The following is a 23,663-nucleotide window of genomic DNA, read 5'->3' as shown; positions in this document are numbered from 1 at the left end:
TCCAGACTCTACAATTTACAGAAAAGCCACTTAAGTTTGTTTTCCTTACTCTTTTAACTTTCAGACCAAGATGCAATTTTAAAATCAGAGAAAAATGTGGATGCTGGAAATCTGAACTAAAATTTGAAACTCTTGGAGATAATCATCCGCAAAAAACATACTCAACGTTTCATCAGCACAATTTAGCATCAGTGAGATTCTATTACGGTTGATGTGTAACCAATGAACAAAAAAAGAACAGTTGTGGATTACTTCAGCAAAGTCTCAGGGAAGCAAGAGGTCTTTATTCATGCAGGATTTTCGAAGGAACAAGTAACATTTTAAAAGCCAGTTTTGCTGCCAATGAAGTGTTCGGGGGCGGGAAAGAAGTGGATCCGCCCCTGCCGCGGTGACCCTGCGGAGAGGCGCAGCTCGCGCTTTCGGCGTCCAGTACTAACATGGCGGAAACGGCAGCAACAGCGGTGGCAGCGGACGGAGACGGCAAATTGAGCAAAAAGTAAGTAACTTCTCTACTTGTTATGGCTGTCCCCGTTAGACTAACAACATAGCAATAACCTCACCGCACTAGATTCTCACTAGCTGCTCCCAAAAGTTAAAATTCCAGTCTTTCGAATGTCTCCTCATGGGCACATTTTCGCTTTGAGGGATTGCGTCAGGCTGTGTGACATAGTGCACGCTGGGAATTGTAGTTCACCCTTTACGGCCAGAGGAAGAGGTCGAGGTATTTGGAACTACATATCCTGCAATCCTCTCCACTATGCCGGCTTCTCTGGCAGCTAAAATCCTCGCGTTCTTTTTAAAATCCCTGCTTTCACTCATTTCAAATTGTCCTTAAGAAACCTTTCTGAATGTTGGTTGTGGAGGTGCTGTTACTGTGTTAATGAGTTCCAGTACATTAATTTCACCTTGAAAAAGAATCTGTCTGACAGGATAGAATGTGGTGGAATAAAAAAATGTGGTGGAAAAACTTTCTGTTGGGAAGCACTTTATGGATAGGGAAACAGAGCTAATCTGTCAGGTCAAAAATCTTGGGTGAGAACAACTGCTCCCTGTAATCACCATTTTCTGTTTCACTTTTGATTTTCAACATCCGCTGGAAATATTTGGTAGGGTTCACACATGCCTGCTACCCTTGATTTTCGCGGTGGTGGTGGTAGCAGGATGAAGAAGTGTTGTTTTCATTGTTTTTACTCCTAATTTTTCGATTTACAGCATTTGCAATTAAAAAAATAGTTGCCAATGCTTTATTCAGCATTCTTTTTAGTTTCATAAGTGTTTTCGGAGCTTCACTGGTGAGGCCAAGCACTCCAGATCTGTGCTCTGTAGGTAGTGGTAAGATTTTGGGGAGTTGGGTTATGAGTCAAGCGGCCATCCGGCGCCGAATTCAAAAGTGGTATAAAATGTTGGTGCCATGTCCAACGCTCTTCAAAGTTCAAAGTAAATGTTATTATCCACATACATAGGCGTCACCATATACTAAGATTCATAGTAACTATAACAGAAGTATAACGACCGCCCAACTTTGGAGTTCAACCAGGATGCAGGAGACAACAAACTTTAAAAATGCAAACATAAAGAATAATAATACTGAAAAAGCAATAAATATCGAGAAGATGAGATGAAAAGTCCTTGAAAGTGAGTCCACTGGTTTTGGGAACATTTCAATGATGGGGCAAGTGAAGTTATCCCCTTTGTTCAAGAGCCTGATGGCTGAGGGGTAGTAACTGTTTCTAAACATGGAGGTGAAAATCCTAAGGCTTCTGCACCGTCTTCCCAATGGCAGCAGCAAGAAGAGAACATATCATGGGTAGTGGGGTTCCCCGATGATGGATGCTGCCCTCCTGTGACTGTGCTTCATGTAGGTGTGCTCAGTAGTTTGGCGGGAGGAGCTTCACCTTTGGACTGGACTATATAGTGTTACGTACCCCGTAACTGGGTTGCCAAACCAGCAGAAATGGATCACTCAGTTGGAGTCTGGATTACTGGAACTAAGAAAGTTTTATTAAAGAAACAAGCAACACAGTAATCGAAAGGATAATAAATGCAACAGTTCAGCAATGATAAACACACATGTGCACAGAATTAAGATAACAGGATCAATCAAGCTCTATCGTTGTCTAGGGGTAAGTGACCAATTTCAAAGCGACACAAAGTCCAGTTCAACGTGGGGGGGACGGAGAGAGAGAACGACTGATCATTCAGAACGGCTTCCACTCACAGACCTGCGATATTGCTCACAAGCAGCTTTCGGGCGGGTCCTTTGTGATGTCACCTGGGGTCACCGACTGTGACCCCTCCTCCAGATGCAGTCGATCATCTGCAGTGAACCCGGCACCCAAGCAAGGGCGGATTCACACCGGGTTCCCACTGATCGTACCTTTCCACCCTGTGCGTTTGTGGCCCGGTACTTCCCACCGACTCGTGAGAGGTGCACCGCTTCCAGGATCTCGTTACTTTGAGTGTCGTGTGTGTCCTGCCTTAGCGAACCTGTCCCTTTTTATCCCCCTGCTGGGGTATCGCCTGTCCATCACTTCAAACAGTTCAGGGTTCAAAAGGGGAGCCGCTCTAGACAGCTCTCTCTCCCGTCCCTTCATTACACATCTCCAGATTGCCTGTCCATCACTTCAAACAGTTCAGGGTTCAAAGGGGGAGCCAATCTTGACAATACCCAGACTGATGGCTCCTTCATTAACACCTCCAAATGTTGCTTCATTGTGTTCCTTATCTCTCCTTCTCCTGAGGACAGGTGGCAGACCAACTGCTGATGCCACTGGTGCAAGCCCAGGCCAGCAAACATCTTAATTTATGTGTATTCTTGTCACACTTCCCCCCTTTAAGGATTTTTACCGGGGTAAAAATTACAAACATGAATACATTATTTGACACACACAAATATACATCTTTATCAGCTATTTGGTTAATACAGAGAATTTGAAGTTGTCAACACCTTACAGACAGTCAGCCATCACACTTTCTGTTTCTTTTATATGTGTTATTAATAATCCCTTAGACCAGGCTCCAACTTAGCAAACTTAATAGTGGCCAAAAACACTGATGAATTGCGATCAATGTAACCTCTCATTTGGTTTTGTCCCGGACCACAATAACAAGGGTTGTCCCATTCCGACTCAGTTTTCTCTCGCAAGGGCTTAGTAGGAGGGGGAGGGGTAGTGACCGCAGAGTTATTGCAAAACTTCCTACAGTACCCCACCATCTCCAAGAGCCTTCTGAGGGCCCTCTTTTCTGTCGGGGTTGGGAGGTCAGCCTGCACTGTAGCTTGCATCGCTGCCAGCTGCCCCTGTGTCACCACAATTCCCAGGTAAGTGACCTTCATGTGGCCGAACTCATTTTTTTCAAGGTTCACTATCAAGCTGGCCTCAGACAGCCGTATTAAATTGCCAATACACACCTCTGTGTTTGTCAGCCCTTTAGTCACTGAATTACTCATTATATATGGATGTTGTTTACTAGGCTGGCCTATTGTAACAGACACCACCCAACATCCCAGTTCTTTGCATGGCCTCGGGACAATCAAACACACGGGTGCGAGTCATTTAATTACTTCTCCTAAAGAGCCGCTTTGTTCGGGGATTAAGGGAGAGACCTTATCAGTAGACCTGGCCAAAAAAATAGCCTTCTCCCATCTGATCGATCCCATACTAATCTTTTCAAAATGGTTTTTTACTCTTATCAGGGGGCCCTTAGCTTCATAGATTTCCACGCTAACACCGACTAGGTTTGTTAGCATATCAAAAGCCGGTGACCGTCTCAGTTCGCGTCGGTCATGATCAATAACATTCTTCCCCCTGGGCAGCCGGTAAACCTCTTTCATGATTCCACCAACTGTTTCCTCCAGCACCGCAAAATGTCCACCGGGGGGTACCTCGTGGGCCATGTTAAAAACCTCATCCCCATAACTCTTTTGCACCACCCCCCATTCCTCATCTGCGGGCACGGTACTTGGTCTCCCTTTCTTCCTTAGCACTTCCTCCTCCGCACAATAGCCTACTAGTTCCCTTGTCAAGTCTGTGTCAGAGAGAGCTGTCTCTGCCAAAACCATCAGCCCCTCGTCTCGCTCCTGCATCTGCACAAATTCTTTCCTGGCTACTGCTATGTCTGTCCCAGCTCCCTCACTACCTCTTGTCTCACTACACTCCTTCTTTTCATTTTCTACCCCCGTCTCGTACAAGACTGGCAGAACCGTTTCAGCTAAATTTACCACCGCAGCCCCATGATGAACCTGTGAGTCCATGGGCGGGGCCTCAATGCTGGCAGGCTGACCTGTCAATCTCACGACTGGGAACACGATTCCCCCGGCGAGGTCATTACCGAGCAAGACTTCCACGCCTTTCATCGGTAATTCGGACCTCACCCCGATCGTGACTAGTCTAGAGACCAGGTTGCTTTGTAAGTGTATCTGGTGCAAAGGGACTGACTCTGTCCCTTCCCCAACACCTTTGACCTTGACCTCCCCAGTCCGGGTCTCTGAGCTAAACTCTAATACACTCTTCAGTATTAGTGACTGACACGCTCCCGTGTCTCTCCAGATCCGCACTGGAACTGGTTTTAACCCCTCCTTCACTGACACCAATACGGCCGAGATAAACTTCTCGTGCCCTTCCTGAACTTTGGCAGACCTGTCCTTCCCTAGCGGTTCGCTTAACAGCTCGATACAGCCAGTCAAAATCGCTGTCTTCCCTTTTCCCGTCTCCTTCTTTGGGGAAAAGCACCTGGACGCAAAGTGTCCGACTTTCCCGCAATTATAACGGACGACCCCAGGAGACTTCCTGCCAGACTGCTCCCGGTCTACCTTATCCTTCTCACTAGTCCCCGGCTTACTTTCTGACTTTTCTGGCGGACTCTCCCCGCCGTCCTGACTACCCTTCTGGTAGCCTTTACTCGGGGCAAACTTCATTTTATGCATCAACGCATACTCATCCGCTAACTTAGCAGTTGCGGCTAACATGGCTGCCTCTTTCTCATCGAGGTAGGGTCTCATACCCTCAGGGACACAACCTTTAAACTGCTCAATCAAGATCAGCTGCAGCAGTCTGTCATAATCCCCCTCTACCCCCTTCGAGGCGCACCAACGCTCACAATATGTCTGCATCTCACGGGCAAACTCCAAATACATGCGGTCCCACTGCTTCCTCGCATTCCGGAACCTCTGCCGGTATGCCTCCGGGATCAACTCATAAATCCTGAGGATGGCCTCTTTCACCACCTCATACCTCTGGGCATCTTCCGCGGACAAAGCTGAGTAAGCTTCTTGGGCTTTCCCTTTCAGTACACTCTGAAGTAAAACAGCCCACTTATCCCTCGGCCAGTCCTGACTTATAACCACTTTTTCGAAATGGAGGAAGTACCGATCCACGTCGGTATCGTCAAATGGGGGAACCAGCCTAAACTCCTGGGTCGCCCGGAACCCTCCACCTTGGTTCGGCTCGAGCCCCTGCTCGGCCCTTATCTTTAACTTCTCCAACTCGAATTCCCGTTCCCTCTGTTTCTCCCCTCGCTGCAACTGTCTCTCTCTCTCTTTCTCTTCTCTCTCCAACTGTCTCCCTCTCCCTTGCCTTTCTAACTCTCTCTCCTGCTCTTCTCACTGTAACTGTCTGTCCCTCTCTTTCTCTTCTTGCTCCAACTGTCTCTCTCTCTCTTGCCTTTCTAACTCTCTCTCCTTCTCTTCTCGCTCCAACTGTCGTACCTGGAACTCGTGCTCAAGTCTCAGTTTTTCAAGCTGCATCTGTACCGCGTCTCCGGCAGGTTTTTCAATAGACACCACCTCCAGCTCGCCTTGGGGAAACACACCTTTAGATACATAGTGCTCTACGATAGCTCTGTGTATCTCCTCTCTCCTCATTGTCGACTTCCCCTTAGCAAGATTCAACCGTTTGGCCACAGCTACCAATTCCGATTTCCTGGCATCTTCTAATGCCTCCAAGGTCGGCGCCTTTATAAATTCCTCAGCCTCCATTTCTGCTGTTTGTCTTTTCTTTCTTTCGGAAATTTTGACCCAATCAATTTACTCCGTCCCAAATTTAGGGTTCGAAATCCCGGACGAGCCCCCACTTATGTTACGTACCCCGTGTAACGTTCCGTTATTTTGGCTCGTGTATGTCTAGGGGAAATCCCGCCCAGCACCTGCTTCAGCAGTCCCCTCAGGGTCAATCGTCGCCCGAATCAATCACAAACATCAATCATCAGCCAGCACACCCAGTAAATTTTAACACATACACTTTATAGATATTACTAATTCTAGGGCATTAATATACATGTGATACAGAGAGGAAAGTAATGAAAAAAAAAGCGCCAACACTTATTCAAAGTCCAAGTTCTTCGCGCGCTACCGTTGGAGCTCAAGTTCGACGTCAGACGACCACCCGAATTCCGTCGACCCACGGCTCGGGACCACCCGAAGTGATCGACCGGAGCCTCTCCGCACGTCCGCCGTCCTCCTCGTCTCTCCTCCCGACTCCCCGCCAAAACTCAGTCCACAGTCATATCATCCAGCATGGCATCCGAAAACAAAACGATACATAACCACCCATTGGCTAATAGCACCCTCTTATCACCCTCTAAACCACAATAAACTGCTAGCGCAAACTCTCTGCAGCGTTAAAACACAACAAAGCCGCATTCCACAGATTAACATAACAAAAATCGCCATTTTAAATGTAACAAAAGAAAGACCCCGTACACCCGTAACTGGGTTGCCAAACCAGCAGAAATGGATCACTCAGTTGGAGTCTGGATTACTAGAACTAAGAAAGTTTTATTAAAGAAACAAGCAACACAGTAATCGAAAGGATAATAAATGCAACAGTTCAGCAATGATAAACACACATGTGCACAGAATTAAGATAACAGGATCAATCAAGCTCTATCGTTGTCGAGGGTTAAATGACCAATTTCAAAGCGACACAAAGTCCAGTTCAATTTAGTTCAGTTCGCAGTAATCGTTGCCATGGCAATGGACAACGTGGGGGGGAGGGAGAGAGAGAACGAGAACGACTGATCATTCAGAACGGCTTCCACTCACAAGACCTGCGATATTGCTCACAAGCAGCTTTCGGGCGAGTCCTTTGTGATGTCACCTGGGGTCACCGACTGTGACCCCTCCTCCAGATGCGGTCGATCCTCTGCAGTGAACCCGGCACCCAAGCAAGGGCGGACACACACCGGGTTCCCACTGATCATACCTTTCCACCCTGTGCGTTTGTGGCCCGGTACTTCCCACCGACTCGTGAGAGGCGCACCGCTTCCAGGGTCTCGTTACCTCGAGTGTCGTGTGTGTCCTGCCTTATCGAACCTGTCCCTTTTTATCCCCCTGCTGGGGTATCGCCTGTCCATCACTTCAAACAGTTCAGGGTTCAAAGGGGGAGCTGATCTTGACAATACCCAGACTGATGGCTCCTTCATTAACACCTCCAAATGCTGCTTCATTGTTCCTTATCTCTCCCTCCCCTGAGGACAGGTGGCAGACCAACTGCTGATGCCACTGGTGCTAGCCCAGGCCAGCAAACATCTTAATTTATGTGTATTCTCGTCACAATAGTCATAGTCATACTTTATTGATCCCGGGGGAAATTGGTTTTCATTACAGTTGCACCATAAATAATAAATAGTAATAGAACCATAAATAGTTAAATAGTAATATGTAAATTATGCCAGTAAATTATGAAATAAATCCAGGTCGGGCCACCCCCCGAGCACGCTTTCCATCCGTGCTGGGTTGAGCGTCGAGCTAGCCACTCGGCCTCATCAGGCACGTTCATATCACCACGCACCAGACAAGAATGGCTGACTGCCTGGTGCGACACGCTTAAAAAAAATTAAGCTGATGGTAACCTAGAAGTTGTAATCAATCTGAAATTCTGGGAACTCAAATATTACTTTAAATCTACAATGCCATGGTAATTCAAGTGCACACCTAGGTGTTTTTATGTGTAACAAGATTGTCTACTTCCACCACCTTTTCAGGCAGTGCATTCCAGATGTAATTACCATCTGAGTAAATAAGTTATTTCTGGGATTGTATCTAAACCTCTTTCTCCACACCCTAAACCTGTGCTCTTTTGTCTTAAATAGCTCTGCCATGGGGGATTTTTTTCTTGTTAACTACCTTATCTATCATTTCATAATTTTGGATACCTCTCTCAGCTACCTCTGCTCCAAGGAAAACAACTGTAGTCTATCCATTCTGCCTTCATAACAGAAATATGCAATCCCAAGTAACATTCGGGTGAATCTCTTCTGCTCACCATATCACGCGTGGTGTGGGAGCTAGAGCTAAGCACGATATTCCAGCTATGGCAAAACTAATATTTTATAATTCTATGCTGGGGTGGGTAGTCTAAAATTCCTATTATTTTGACTATTGCATTGAAAGATCCTGCGACAAACATGGTATTGTGATAGAGTTTCTTCCGGGAAATTGAACCTCCAGGTCAGCCTGTTCACGGCAAGCTGCTGAAAGGGGGATGAAGAGACCATAAGACACAGGAGCAGATTCAGGCCATTTGGCACATCGAATCTACACTGCTCTGAGACTGGGAGGAAATACCTATGCAGCTTTTTTTTCTGTCTACCTTTTATATTGAGGAGTGGCAACAATAAATTAAAAACCACCACGCCACTCACTAACAATGCCTAGTTTATTGCATTTCTGTTGCTGACTGGCACAACAGCCTGCTTTTAATGGTCAACCTGATATCCGTGTGCCTTAATCTCTTTTGGAGTTCCTATAAGTTACACCATTAATGACGAAAAGGTGGTGAGCTACCACAGAGAATACTGAAGGTGGCCTCTGTGGAGGATTGTGAGCAGCTTTGGGCCTGGAGGTTCTGGTTGTACGCCTGGTCTGCAGACTGGATTGGCTGTCTAACAAGCAGTCTGGCACTGTTTGATGGTAGTGGGAGGAAGGAGCAGTTCTGTAGAGATGAAACAGTGTTAGTGTTTCAGATTTTCTTTGCAGAGATGTTGCCTGTTTTTTTTTGAGTATTTCCAGCATTTTCTGCTTCTTTAGAATAGCCATAAAACGATGCTTGAATTTGTCACCTCACAGTAATTAGGTTAAAGCAATCACTCATTGGAGCTTTAATAGTCTGATACCATCTATCTTTCTTTTATTAGGTATTAAGTGCTTTGTAAATGAGACAAGACTGTGACAATTCATTATGATGGCCAGAACCATACATAGGCTTCTTGGGCTACAGATAGCCGAAGTCTGCAAAGTCAGGGGTCACTGGGGAAAGGTGCCAATGCACAGACTTACTTCCTTTACTGCTCTTTACCAGAAGAGTCTACATGATGAAAAAAGGTTGGTAGTGCTTTGTTTCATATTTCTCCAGTTGTTCAAGTAGCCAACCTTTTTTCATCATAAATGAGATTTTAAGTTGCCTTGAGCAGAATAGAAACCTCTTTGGCATGATGTAGAATAAGAAACTGTTTTGATACGGTGGAATTGACAATAGTGTATGAACTACAATTGCACTTCTTTGCCTGAAGCCTTTTTGAAGAAAGCCCCCTGAGCACTGACACATACTGTATATTATCACCAGGGACCCCATTGCTAATTTGAAGGGAAGAGAGATTAGTCGGGCCAGTGACAGTTGGAGAAACAGCATTACAATTTACAAACAGCTGTTCATGCTTGTTTTTGATTAAATTATCTTCACTATTATATAATGTCAGTTATTTTCAACAATAGGCTTATTACTGTTAATATTTTTGTCATTTTTTTTGGCTATAATGCATATAATGAGTGGCGCACATACAACAAAGCTGGGTGGGGATGATTGTACGCAATTGGCAGTATAATGTATTTTCCTGTAAATGGACAAGAAATTAGGCATTGAAAGAGGAAACTTGAATCTCCAACTTTGACTTTTCATTGCTGTATGGTCTGAACACTTGGTGATTTACATTCTGAAATTTGAGCAATTTTTATTTATTTCTGACTTGGTTTGTTTTCCTAATGCTTCTTTGGAGTTGGTATCAAATATTCTTCCATTTTACAGGTTTTGCCATTCTTTGCTATGAGCTCTACCACTCCTGAATTATTTTGTATTAAAACTTAATTTGCCTTTTTTAAGTACTTTTTTGTTTAAACAAACACAAAAGTAAGTTTTAATTGAATGGTTTTTGTCTTGGAAAAATATATTAATAACTTCTCTTTGGGGATATTTTCATGAGCATTTCTACTTTCTATTGATGTTTGTTAGTAAAGTACAAAAGAAAATTGCAATTTTTGTACTGATTGTATCAATCCAAATTACCTTAAGTTTTAAATTAACATTGCAGTATTGGAATGATTACACTTGTGACCACATCTTTTGTAATTGACCCCTGGTCTAATTTCTGCAGTGAGCTGAAGAGGCGAATGAAAGCAGAGAAGAAAGCTGCTGAGAAGGAGATGAGAGCTAAAGAACTGGCTGAAAGGGTTGCTGTGAAAGACACTAAAGTCCATGAAGTCAGTCTGGGTGGAGATGAAGAGACACTGGACCCTAATGTCAGTAGGAGGATTTTTTTTTCAGAGGGGGCAAGGTCTAAACATTGTTTTGTGATGTTGAAAGGATATAACTAAAATAGGATGAGGACAAATATAAATAAAACATCAACTATTTGCAAATACAGAATTAGAACAATAAAACAAAGTCCGTTGCAGTGCAAAGTGGTACATTTAATGTCAGAGAAATATATATAATATACATCCTGAAATTCTTTTTCTTCACAAACATGCACAAAAACAGAGGAGTGCCCCAAAGAATGAATGACAGTTAAATGTTAGAACCCCAGAGTGCCCACCCCCAGTTTCCCCCCTCCCACACACAAGCAGCAGCAAGGCAATTCCTCCACCCCCCCCCACCAGCAAAAAAGCATCGGCGCCTCCCACTGAGCACTCAAGCATGCGGCAAAGCATCAATAAAGCCGCAAACTTGCAGTACCCCAAACACTACTCATTCGCCCGGTAATTCGACATACCACAAGCTCTCTTTCTCTCCCTAATAGGGGAAAAAGAGGTGTCTCTGTTCTGCAGTGAGTGGGGAGACATCACAAACAACTCACTGATTTGTGGTGTTAAAAGCCTGTTGCATCGCTTTTTCCGAGCCCTGTGCCCAAAGAACTCGGGTCTCTGGACACGTAGCTGGCGGCAACAGGTGCATCAGACGGTGGCACCAGCCTCAGATCAGCCCATCTCCAGAGCCACGAAAATCCAGCACCCTGAAGGCAAGCTAGTCTCCCAGGCTGTGTCCTTGTGTTATTGAAAACGGCTGGTTGTGAGGCCCTGAGAGCTGGTCCCATTTTCGCAAAGAACCGAGGTCAGCATGTAACTCCAGGTCAGGGTCTTCAAAAGAACCTGGGGCGGTGGGGGGGGGGGGGGAGAAAAAGATACCAAAGATAGAAATAGAGCTGTTTTCGAAGATGCAGGCAAAGGAATCGCCATTAGGTGCCATCATCCTAATCTCTGTTGTACAGGCTCGTGTTCTTGTATTAATATACTTGAGACCATTAATCTTCTTACCTAAAAATCTCCTGCTTCTAAATTTTTGCTTTTAAGGTTTTCAGTTTCAGAGAACGTATACAGTATACGACCAGAAAGTTGTGCTCTTCACAGACATCCATGAAACAAGACCCCATAGAATAAATGATAGAAATATCGAAACCCCGAAGACCCCCCTCCCCCACCCCCACCCCCACACAAGCAGCAGTAAAAGCAACAATCACTCCGCCCCCACCCCCATTTGCGTCAGTAGGTTGTGTCCTTACAATACTTTGTCTTTCCCTATTTACTCAAATGTTTTGTACACGATTGAACCTACGTTCTGAAAATCCCGGAGTAGCACTCTCTGGCCGTCCAGCTGCCTATTCTCCCATATCATCATTCTCATCTAAATTTACCCTTTTTATGCTAAGCCTTTGGTCATTGTGCTGGGGCTTCCTGATTTGGCTCAGAGCCCACAACTGTCTGATTATTCTTCTGAACTTTCGTTTTCTAATGCTGCACATTTTAAAAAATTCTGAGCTTGTGTTCTGTAGCTTACATTTACTCTGTTTTTATCCTACTTTCTTTACAGCAATATTACAAGATACGGACACAGGCCATCCAGCAACTGAAGGGCACTGAAGAGGATCCATATCCTCATAAGTTCCATGTAGACATATCCTTAACAGAGTACATTGAAAAATATAATCATCTGCAGCCTGGAGACCATCTCTCTGATGTTCGTTTGACTGTGGCAGGTGAGGTTTTCAAAGGAGCAACCTTGCTTTACTCAATATAAACTCCTGTTAAAGCTAATATTGGAAATAGTTTTAAGTTGTTACAACATAACTGCTACTTCCAAAGTCATAGTCATAGTATTAGTCATACTTTATTGATCCCGGGGGAAATTGGTTAATTCATTACAGTTGCATCATAAATAATTAAATAGTAATAAAACCATAAATAGTTAAATAATAATATGTAAATTATGCCAGGAAATAAGTCCAGGACCAGCCTATTGGCTCAGCGTGTCTGACCCTCCAAGGAAGGAGTTGTAAAGTTTGATGGCCACAGGCAGGAATGACCTCCAATGACGCTCTGTGTTGCATCTCGGTGGAATGAGTCTCTGGCTGAATGTACTCCTGTGCCCAACCAGTACATTATGTAGTGGGTGGGAGACATTGTCCAAGATGGCATGCAACTTAGACAACATCCTCTTTTCAGACACCACCATCAGAGAGTCCAGTTCCATCTCCACAACATCACTGGCCTTACGAATGAGTTTGTTGATTCTGTTGGTGTCTGCTACCCTCAGCCTGCTGCCTCAGCACACAACAGCAAACATGATCGCACTGGCCACCACAGACTCGTAGGAATGCAGCCATAGTTAAGTTACAGGAATAGCAAACCCATTGGCATTTTGGATTGTCTTCCAGTGCTACTACATCCCCTTGTTAGGTAAGGGAAACAAATTTGCACACAGTAGTCCAGGTGTGTTCTCACCAGTACCCTGTACAACTTTAACAAAACTTTTCCTATTATTGAACTCCAACCATTTCCTTTGCACTTAAGGCTAACGTGCTAGTTTTAAGTCCTACCATGATAGTGGGCGAATTTAGTTTGGTTAAATAAATAACCTGGAATTGAAAATCTGGTCATTGTAGTGCTGATGAGAAAAGACTGAACTGTCCTAAAAGCGCAACTAATTCATTAATACCATTTTATTAAGGTGAGCACCACATGGTATTCTTATCTAAGCCACAAAATCAATCACAAAACATTTTGCTTCATTTTTGACTACTATGTACTAACTGAAATTCAAAACTTTATATAAAAAGTACCATCTTGCCTTTTCAGCTGTTATGGTTTTAACATGCCAGCAAAATCAAATTGATAAAAATAGCGAATGCTGGAAGCAGATGGATGAGTTTTTGTCAGGACTAGGAAGAGTTATAACTTGAAATTCTGAATTCTGTAGCTACAGAGAGGTGGGAATGGATGTGAGAACATTGGGAATGTCTGTCCTGATAAAAGGACTGGGCCCAAAATGTTGACTCTATTCCTTTCTATAGATGCTGCCTGACCTGCTGAGTTCCTCCAGCATTTTGTGTGTGTTACTCTGGATTTCCAGTATCTGAAGAATCTCTTGTGTTAGGGAATGTCTTGGGTGGAGACCAAGAGAATAAGTGGCACAGAAGACACTTATCGCGGTCATTGCCTTTGTTTTCTCCTCCCTCCAGTGCAACCTAAAGCACTTAACGGTTATTAACATTTCCTCAGGCTTTTCAATCTGAATTCTTATCTTTTTTTCTGCCTGCATAGATGTAATCTGACCTGCTGCGTGTTTATAGTATCTTATGTAAAAAAAATTTAGGTTTCCATCAGATACTGGTTATTTTGTTGCTTTTAGATTTAAATTAGTAAATATTCATTATTTGCTGGACTGCAATGTTCTAGAACATAGAACGTTACACCACATTACAGGGTCTTTGGTCCACAGACCCTTCCCTCCTACATAACCCCAGAGTTTTCCTCCTCCTGTGTGCCTATCTCAGTGTTTCTTAAATGACCCTAATGTATTTGCCTCTACCACCACCCCGGTATCATGTTCCACGTACCCACCATTCTCTGTGTAAAAACAACAACAACAACTAACTTTGCTGTCACATCCCTACTCCTCCCCCCTCCCCATTTGTTCCTCCAATCACTTTAAAACAGGGTTTCCCAACCTTTTTTTTATACCGTGGATCCCTACCATTGTCCGAGCAGTCTGTGGGCCCCAGGTTGGCGACCACTGCTTTAAAATTATACCCCTTTGTATTAACTTTTTCCGCCCAGGGGGACAAAACTCTTTGGCTATCCACTTGATCTATAGCTTTTATCACCTGGTATCTGTTGCAAAAATTGCATTATTTCTCCTTTTGTTCAATAGATTCCCCGTAATGGCTAACTTACATATTTATGTGAGTCTTATTCATATGTGTGCTTCACAAAATGAGTTTATATTGAAAAACACTTGGTGCCTTAACTTTCCTAGGTCGTATCCATGCCAAAAGAGCCTCTGGTGCAAAATTAATTTTCTACGATCTTCGTGGTGAAGGCGTCAAGCTACAGGTTATGGCAAATTCCAAGTAAGTTAGATTATGTAGGGACAACTGAACTACCTAATTTATGTAGTTTTTTTATATACCTAACACGGGAATAAAGTTACCCATTAAAGTTTATTTTCTATAGACTTATTCACTTCAATGCGCAAGATTGGAATAAGCTGTTTTTCTTTACTGGGAATAGTTTTAATATGCCTATCGATGAGGTGTATTTGCCCTTTCTTGGGAGTTGAGAGATTGTGCTGAGTAAAAGATCAGCCGTGATCTTATTGAATGGCAGGGCAGGCACGACAGCTAAATAGCGTACACCTGCTTCGATTTCTTATACTCTCAATTATGTGTTAGAATGACATCCGGATCAGCTCTATAATCACAGGCGTGTGCAGCAGTTCAATGCAATACATAATCTAGCAGAGAGAGAGAGAGAGAGAGAGAAAATAATAAATAAAATAAAACAATAATAAATAAGCAAGTAAATTAATTCCATATACTGAATAGATTTTTAAAAATGTGCAAAAACAGAAATACTGTATATTTTTTAAAAAAAAGTGAAGTAGTGTCCAAAGCTTCAATGTCCATTTAGGAATCGGATGGCAAAGGGGAAGAATCTGTTCCTGAATCACTGAGTTTGTGCCTTCAGGCTTCTGTACCTCCTACCTGACGGTAACAGTAAGGAAAATGCATGTCCTGGGTGCTGGAGGTCCTTAATAATGGACACTGCCTTTCTGAGACACCGCTCCCTAAAGATGTCCTGGGTACTTTGTAGGCTAGTACCCAAGATGGAGCTGACTCGATTTACAACCTTCTGCAGATTCTTTCAGTCCTGTGCAGTAGCCCCTCCATACCAGACAGTGATGCAGCCTGTCAGAATGCTGTCCATGGTACAACTATAGAAGTTTTTGAGTGTATTTGTTGATATGCTGTATCTCTTCAAACTCCTAATAAAGTAAAAAATTTTTGATTATGAAGACACGTAGTCCTCTTTTATTGTCATTTAGTAATGCATGCATTAAGAAATGATACATTATTTCCTCCGGTGTGATATCACAAAACACAGGACAGACCAAGACTGAAAAAACTGACAAAACCACATAATTATAACATATAGTTACAACAGTGCACAATACCATAACTTGATGAAGAAGTCCATGAGCACAGTAAAGTTCAAAGTTTCTCAAATGTCCCACATCTCATGCAGACGGGAGAAGGAAGAAAAACTCTCCCTGCCATGCCGACCACAATCCGACTCTGAGTCATCTGAAAACTTCGTGCTCTGATCAGCTCTCCGACACCGAGTGATGAGTGCCATCTCTGTCCGAGTGATTTGACCTCCTTCTCGGTCACCAAAAGCAGGCAAGGCTGAGGATTTTGAGGCCTATCCTCCGAAAGATTCCCGACCACGTAGTAACGACAGCAGCGAACGGGTTTCAGAAATTTCTCCAGATGTTCCTCTGTGCTTTCACGTCCATTCTCCATCAAATCAGAATTGTCCACGGCCCCTATTTAACAGATATGATATCATTTTTCGCCAGAGTGCTGCGCACACGCAGGCACGCTGCCATTTTCTCTTCCCGTTCTATGTACAACGTTATACATTTTATAGCAAATATTACTTAACTTTAAAATGTTCTTGGTAATAATTAATTCCAGAAAATAGACGGAAATATGTTAGTCTAGTGCCACCTTTGTGCAAGAATATGTTTAAAAATTGAAGCCTATGTCATCAAAGCTTTTTGCATTCAGAGCCTGTTGCATCTGAAAAAGTATCAAGTGTAGTTGCTTATCAGTATTGTTTAAAATTTAATTTTCCTTTTGTAGATACTTGAAAATGAATTGATATGGCACATTTTTGTGCAATTAAACTAAAATCATCAAGCATTAAAGCCGATATTTTATGTTGAATTACACAATATGGTTGCTGTTCACCAAAAATGTAGTCATTTTGCACGATTGCACTTCGACATCAGAAAGTACACTTCTGCACAAGATTCAGTTGTACCAATTACAATACCCATTCATTTTAAATAAATGTTACCCCTTGATGATAATTGGCAAAATATTAGTGGTTAGCATTTTTGTTCATAATCATTCAGAACAGGCTAAACACTGCATCTACAAACTTGTTTCAGTTGCTCAATTTGTTTATTTACTTATGGAACTTAAATTGCCAGAATGCTTTTCATCTTAAAAAAACATCTTTCGACTGTGTCATGTGTAATGCCACCATCAAAAATAGTTATACTCAGAGTGAGCTTAAAGTTGAGTGTGACTGTATTTTATTATATTAGTTTAAGGAACATGCTACTTCATATGAACTGTAGGAACTAAAAAAAATTGAATAAAATGTGTAAATACTTTTTAGTTCCTTTTTATGTGATTTTCAAGTTAAACAGTTTTTAATTGTTATAGAAATTACAAATCTGAAGAGGATTTCATTAAGATAAACAATAAACTACGGCGTGGTGATATTATTGGAGTGGAGGGAAACCCAGGAAAGACCAAAAAGGGGGAACTGAGCATAATCCCGACAGAGATAAAACTGCTGTCTCCCTGCCTACACATGTTGCCTCACCTGCATTTTGGACTCCGAGACAAGGTAGGTGGCCCGTATGAATTTGTTTATTGACAGTTAATAAAACCTAATTCAAAAAACAATAAATGATCCAAATCCAAAATTTGGATCCATTCCAACCTCACTCCTTTGCTCTCCACTCCCTCTGCACTAATTCTAGCTTTACTATAAAACCCGCCGATAAGGGGGGTGCCGTTGGAGTCTGGTGTACTGACCTCTACCTTGCCGAGGCACAGCGACAACTCCCTTGATCATGACCCCACTAAGGAGCACCAGGCCATTGTCTCCCACACTATCACCAACTTTATCCGCTCAGGGGATCTCCCATCCACTGCTACCAACCTTATAGTTCCCACACCTCGCCCTTACTGTTTCTACCTCCTACCCAAGATCCACAAACCTGCCTGTCCAGGTAGACCCATTGTCTCAGCTTGCTCCTGCCCCACCGAACTCGTTTCTGCATACCTCGACACAGTTTTATCCCCCCTTGTTCAATCCCTTCCTACCTATGTTCGTGACACTTCTCACGCTCTGAATCTTTTCAATGATTTTAAGTTCCCTGGTCCCCACTGCTTTATTTTCACCATGGGTGTTCAGTCCCTATATACTTCCATCCCCCATCAGGAAGGTCTTAAAGCTCTCTGCTTTTTGGATTCCAGACCTAACCAGTTCCCCTCTACCACCACTCTGCTCCACCTAGTGAAATTAGTCCTTACTCTTAATAATTTCTCCTTTGGCTGCTCCCACTTCCTCCAAACTAAAGGTGCAGCCATGGGCACCCATATGGGTTCTAGCTATGCCTGCCTATTTGATGGCTTTGTGGAACAATCCATGTTCTAAGCCTACACTGGTATCTGTCCCCCACTTTTCCTTCGCTACATCGACGACTGCTTTGGCGCTGCTTCCTGCATGCATGCTGAGCTCGTTGACTTCATTAACTTTGCCTAAAACATTCACCCTGCCCTCAAGTTTACCTGGTCCATTTCCGAAACCTCCCTCCCCTTTCTTGATCTTTCTGTCTGGATCTCTGGAGACAGCTTATCTACTGATGCCTACTATAAGTCTATGGACTCTCACAGCTACCTGGACTGTTCCTCTTCTCACCCTGTCTCTTGCAAAAATGCCATCCCCTTCTCACAATTCCTCCATCTCTGCCGCATCTGCTCTCAGGATGAGGCTTTTCATTCCAGGACGAAGGAGATGTCCTTTTTTAAAGAAAGGGGCTTCCCTTCCTCCACCATCAACTCTGCTCTCAAACGCATCTCTCCCATTTCACGCACATCTGCTCTCACCCCATCCTCCCGCCACCCCACTAGGAATAGGGTTCCCCTTGTCCTCACCTACCACCCCACCAGCCTCCGGGTCCAACATATAACTCTCTGTAACTTCCGCCACCTCCAACGGGATCTCACCACTAAGCACATCTTTCCCATTCCCCCCCACCCCCCCCCCCACTTTCCGCAGGGATTGCTCCCTACACGACTCCCTTGTCCATTCATCCCCCCCCATTCCTTCCCACCGATCTGCCTCCCGGCACTTATCCTTGTAAGCGAAACAAGTGCTACACATGTCCTTATACTTCCTCCCTCACCACCACTTAGGGCCCCAGACAGTCCTTCCAGGTGAGGCGACACTTCACCTGTGAGTCAGCTGGGGTGATATACTGCGTCCGGTGCTCCCGATGCGGCCTTCTATATATTGACAAGACCTGACACAGGCTGGGAGACTGTTTCGCTGAACACCTACGCTCTGTCTGCCAGAGAAAGCAGGATCTCCCAGTGGCCACACATTTTAATTCCACATACCATTCCCATTCTAATATGTCTATCCACGGCCTCCTCTACTGTAAAGATGAAGCCTCACTCAGGTTGGAGGAACAGCACCTTATATTCCGTCTGGGTAGCCTCCAACCTGATGGCATGAACATTGACTTCTCTAACTTCCGTTAATTCCCCACTGCCCCTTCGTACCCCATCTGTTATTTATTATCTTATATTATTATATATATATTTTTCTCTCTCTCCTTTTCCTCCCTCTGTCCCTCTCACTATACCCCTTGCCCATCCTCTGGGTTTCCCCCCCGCCCCTTTTCTTTCTCCCTAGACCTCCTGTCCCATGATCCTCTCATATCCCTTTTGCCAATCACCTGTCCAGCTCTTGGCCCCATCCCTCCCCCTCCTGTCTTCTCCTATCATTTCGGATCTCCCCCTCCCCCTCCCACTTTCAAATCTCTTACTATCTCTTCTTTCAGTTAGTCCTGATGAAGGGTCTCGGCCCAAAACGTCGACTGTACCTCTTCCTAGAGATGCTGCCTGGCCTGCTGCGTTCACCAGCAACTTTTATGTGTGTTGCCCAAAATTTGTGCTACTTGCTTTTGCATATTTTCATCAAGTTAGAATTAGCTGACACCTGAAGTTGCTAGCCCTGCTGCTCATCGTCTGCTGAGTCTGACCACGTGAGACAGGAGGGATAGTGATGGAGGAGTTTGGCACATTGTTTGGAAGGAATGAGTCTGTGAGGACAATCTTGGGCTGCTTGGGCTGCTTCAGCAGCTTCCCTGGTTTAGCCGGCAGTCCTTGGATGCTTCTTGCAAGGTTGATGGGGCTGGGAGCAACACTACCATGTCCAGATTTGACTATAAGATACAGGAGCAGAATTAGGCCATTTGGCCCACTGAGTCTGCTCTACCAAATGGTGCTGAAGTTGATGCATTTAGTTATATTCCTTTTTTTTTAAATACACAAGAGTTATAGTGCAACTGAGTGGCTTTGTGAGTCATTTCAGAGGGCACATGAGAGCCATCTGAATTGGTTATTCAGTAGGGTTGAGTGAATGGGTACATACTAGAATGTTGGTATAACTATACTGTCCCGTAGGTGGGGATAATGGAAAGATTGTCGTAGTTAATATTGTGAGATGTTAGCAGCTGATATCAGAAGGTCCTTGTACACCAGTCACTCAATGCAAACATAGAAGTGCTGCAAGCATTTAGGAAGGTAAATAGTGTGTTGGACTTCAGTGCAAGAGATAGTTGAGTACAGAAGCAAGGACATTGTACCAGGATTTTGCAAGATCTTGATGTGGTCATAACTGGAGCTGTGCTCACCAGATATACCTGGGTGTTTGTATGAGGAGAGATTGCATCAACCAGCCCTATATTCACCCGGGTTTAGAATTATTGGAGAGGGTTTAATTGATAGCTGCGATATCCGGACGCAGATTTGGAACACGTAGGCCACCTGGCCTTGAGCCTGCCATGCCATTAGATATAATTGGCCTCATTTGCTCTTCTATGCCAGTTCCACAGAATGTGCTATTGCCTGAATTATTTTTAAAAAAAACTATCTACCTTCTCTTTAAACATCTCCAGAATTTTAGCCTCACAATCCTTTGGGATAGAGATCCTCTGCTCTCTGCAAGAAGAAATTCCAGTGAGTCTCAGTCGTGAATGATGCTTTAACTATAGCTTTGACAGATTAGGATGAAGGGAGAATGGTTCCCCGCATGTTGACGAGAATGAGGGGCACTGCCTCAAGATAAAGGGACAGGTTAGCGTAACGCTCTACAGTGCCAGCGACCTGCGGCTGTCTGCCAGGAGTTTGTGCATTCTCCGAATGACTCCGAATGACACCTTGCAAAGACGTTTTGCTTAGAAGGTTAATTGGCCTCTTGGGTGTATTTGAGCAGTGTGTGCTCGTTGGGCTAGAAGGGCCTGTTACTGTGCTGTATCTCTAATAAAAAAGATGTTCAATACTAAGATGAGAAATTTCCTCACTTGGAGGCTGATGAACCTGTGCAATTCAGCCGTAGAATGATGTAGAGGCTAAACTGCTGAATATGTTTAGGAAGAAGGTAGATGGAGTTCTAGATTTTAAAAAGAATGTGTGTAGAGAGAGCTGGCATATGCTTTTGAGGTAGAGTACCACACATGATTGTTAATGTTGGTACTGGCTCAAAGGGCCAAGTGGCCTTGTCCTGTTTTCCATGTTTGTGTGTTGCTTAGATTATGACCTAAGGATGAAATGCGGACATCCTATCTCATCGCAATGAGATTAAAACCTGATTCATCTTTTTAAGATAAAATGAAATATCAGGTTAAATATGATCTTGCTTGTAAGAGTGCCTGCTCTAGGCATTGCAAAGACAAGGACCAATCCCGAGTTGCTTAAAAATTGCATGCAGTTGATACCAAGTTATGGCCATGTATGTTTGAATCTTTTTAGGAATACTGTTCCCTTTGATGGGCTCAAACTTCTTTGGCAAGTTGTGTTTTTGTATTGGTAAATTCTTGAAATCACTAAAGGAATACTATTTTCATGAGCTAGTTGTCTTGTTTCCTAGATATTAGCAAATTGAAATTTGTGTGTGTGTATGTATTTGGATATACACTCACTGGCCACTTTATTCAATACAGGAGTGGAACCCAGTATCGTCTTCTGCTGCTGTAGCCCATCCACTTCAAGGGTCGACATGTGCGTTCAGAAATGTTTTTCTGCACACCACTGTTGTAATGCATGATTATTTGAGTTACTGTAACCTTCCTGTCAGCTTGAACCAGTCTGACCATTCTCCGACCCCTCTGATTGACAAGGCATTTTCGCCCCCAGAACTGCTGCTCACTGGATGCTTTTATTGTTTCTTGCACCATTCTCTGTAAACTCTAGAGACTGTTGTGTATGAAAATCCCAAGAGGTCAGCAGTTTCTGAGATACTCAAACCACCCTGTCTGACACCAAGAATCGCTCCACGGTCAAAGTCACTTAGATTACATTTCTTCCCCATTCTGATGTTTGGTCTGAACAACAACTGAACCTCTTGACCATGTCTGCATGCTTTTATGCATTGAGTTGCTGTCACATGATTGGCTGGTTAGATAATTGCATTTACAAGCAGGTGTACCTAATACAGTTGCCACTGAGTGTATATTTCTGTGTATTTCTGGGGAAGATTTTTCTTGGAATGAGCATTTATTCTTTGTTATGACAGGAAACCAGATATCGTCAGAGGTACCTGGACTTGATATTAAACGATTATGTGAGGCTGAAATTCATTACCAGGGCCAAAATCATCACCTACGTACGGACATTTTTAGATAATCTTGGATTTCTTGAGGTAAGCCTCTTGTACCTTTCACAAAAGTATCAAGTTATTTCGTACTTACTGTGATTTCGATACACTATGATAGATGATGAATGCATGTAGTGTCATCAAAACTCATTGCCAGTGACTTTGTAAGAAAACTTACTTAGAGATAATGGATAGACTAAAACTTAATCAAAACTTGGTACTGGAAATGTCTGTTGCTCTTAAAGTGGATAGGTCATCTAGTCCAAATGGGATGAAGTGGACCCTAAGTTGTGAGGGAAGTATAGGAGAAAGTTGCAGATGTTCTGGGTACAATCTTCCAAACAACTGGAGGTGGTGCCTGAGGACTGGAAAACTGCAGCTGTTCCTTCAAAAGAGTAGTGCGAGTAACTAAAGCAATTTCTCAAATAATAGTGAACTAACAGCCACTTGGACAAGTGTGTACAAATTAGAAAAGCTTGCATGGATCAGTTGAATGAAAATTATGTTTAACATAATAAAGTAGTTTGATAGTAGATATATGATCTATGTGGTAGATCTGGACTTCCAACAAAAGGTATTTGGATAAGGTGTCGCATATCATAAACTTGCCATCTAGATTGAAAGGGACGGTAGTGAGTAACAGGAAATAGTAGTAGTAAAATGTTTGTTGTTGGGCTTGAAGGAGCTTCTGAGGGATCTATACTACTGTTAATATACATCAGTAACTTGGACTTCAATGTACAGAGCAATTTTCCAAATTTGCAGATGACACAAGATTTGGAGGGACAGTGAACTGAGAGGGATGTAAGAAATAGAAGCATCAGGTACTTTGTCCTCTTTTCCATTCAGTAAGTTAGTGACTAAATTTTGAACCCAGTTTTGTTTCCTATGTTCCCTTATGGTACTAAACTGCGAGGAGTATGCTGCTGGGGGTGGGGGGTGGGGCAGATGAAATTCTAACGCTGAGAAATGTGAAATGTTGTATTTTGGTGAGATGAGTGAGAAGGGGTTGTAAAACCAGAGGGAACAATTGTAAAATGGAATCAAATCACTCACCCCCCACCTTCCTTTCCAGTCCTGATGAAGGGTCTCAGCCCGAATGTCAACTGTTTATTTCTATCCATTGATGCTGTCCAGCCTGCTGAGTTCCTCCAGCAGTTCGTGTGTGTGTTGCTCTGGATTCCTTGCATCTGCAAAATCTTGTGTTTATGATTTGATGATGTGACTAAGTTGTTCATTGAAAGTCTTCCATTAAAAACGGCCGCCGGGTTTTAATAATAGGGGTTTGCAGAAGGAAATCATTGTCGGGATCGACCATGGTTATTGTGTTCTAGCCATCAAAGCCAATACAGGAGCCAGTATGCAAGCCGGAGCAGTACAATATGGAGAGCAAGCTGTTGCCCGTGCAGCAGGCTCCCCCCCTCCACGCAGC

At 43.5% G+C, this 23,663-nt stretch overlaps 1 protein-coding gene across 2 annotated transcripts in view; it reads left to right on the top strand.

Annotated features, from left to right (window-relative positions):
• Positions 1–393: 393 nt before the first annotated feature.
• The window catches only part of kars1 (lysyl-tRNA synthetase 1), a 50,232-nt gene continuing 26,962 nt past the window's right edge, over positions 394–23,663 (top strand). The window contains exons 1-7 of one of the 2 annotated variants that reach the window (XM_072279809.1): positions 414–496; positions 9,133–9,319; positions 10,366–10,510; positions 12,078–12,243; positions 14,523–14,616; positions 17,002–17,188; positions 22,151–22,276. In XM_072279809.1, coding sequence (XP_072135910.1) covers positions 9,177–9,319; positions 10,366–10,510; positions 12,078–12,243; positions 14,523–14,616; positions 17,002–17,188; positions 22,151–22,276 — 861 coding nt within the window. In that variant the 5' untranslated portion in view covers positions 414–496; positions 9,133–9,176. Of the gene's footprint in view, positions 497–9,132; positions 9,320–10,365; positions 10,511–12,077; positions 12,244–14,522; positions 14,617–17,001; positions 17,189–22,150; positions 22,277–23,663 lie in introns of both variants that reach the window. The other variant, XM_072279810.1, reaches the window with a different exon arrangement.

Source organism: Mobula birostris, chromosome 15 (assembly GCF_030028105.1).
Source record: "Mobula birostris isolate sMobBir1 chromosome 15, sMobBir1.hap1, whole genome shotgun sequence".
Classification (NCBI taxonomy): Eukaryota; Metazoa; Chordata; class Chondrichthyes; order Myliobatiformes; family Myliobatidae; genus Mobula; species Mobula birostris.
The sequence above is the reverse complement of the archived record's forward strand: the minus strand, read 5'-3'. Positions and strand labels throughout refer to the sequence as shown.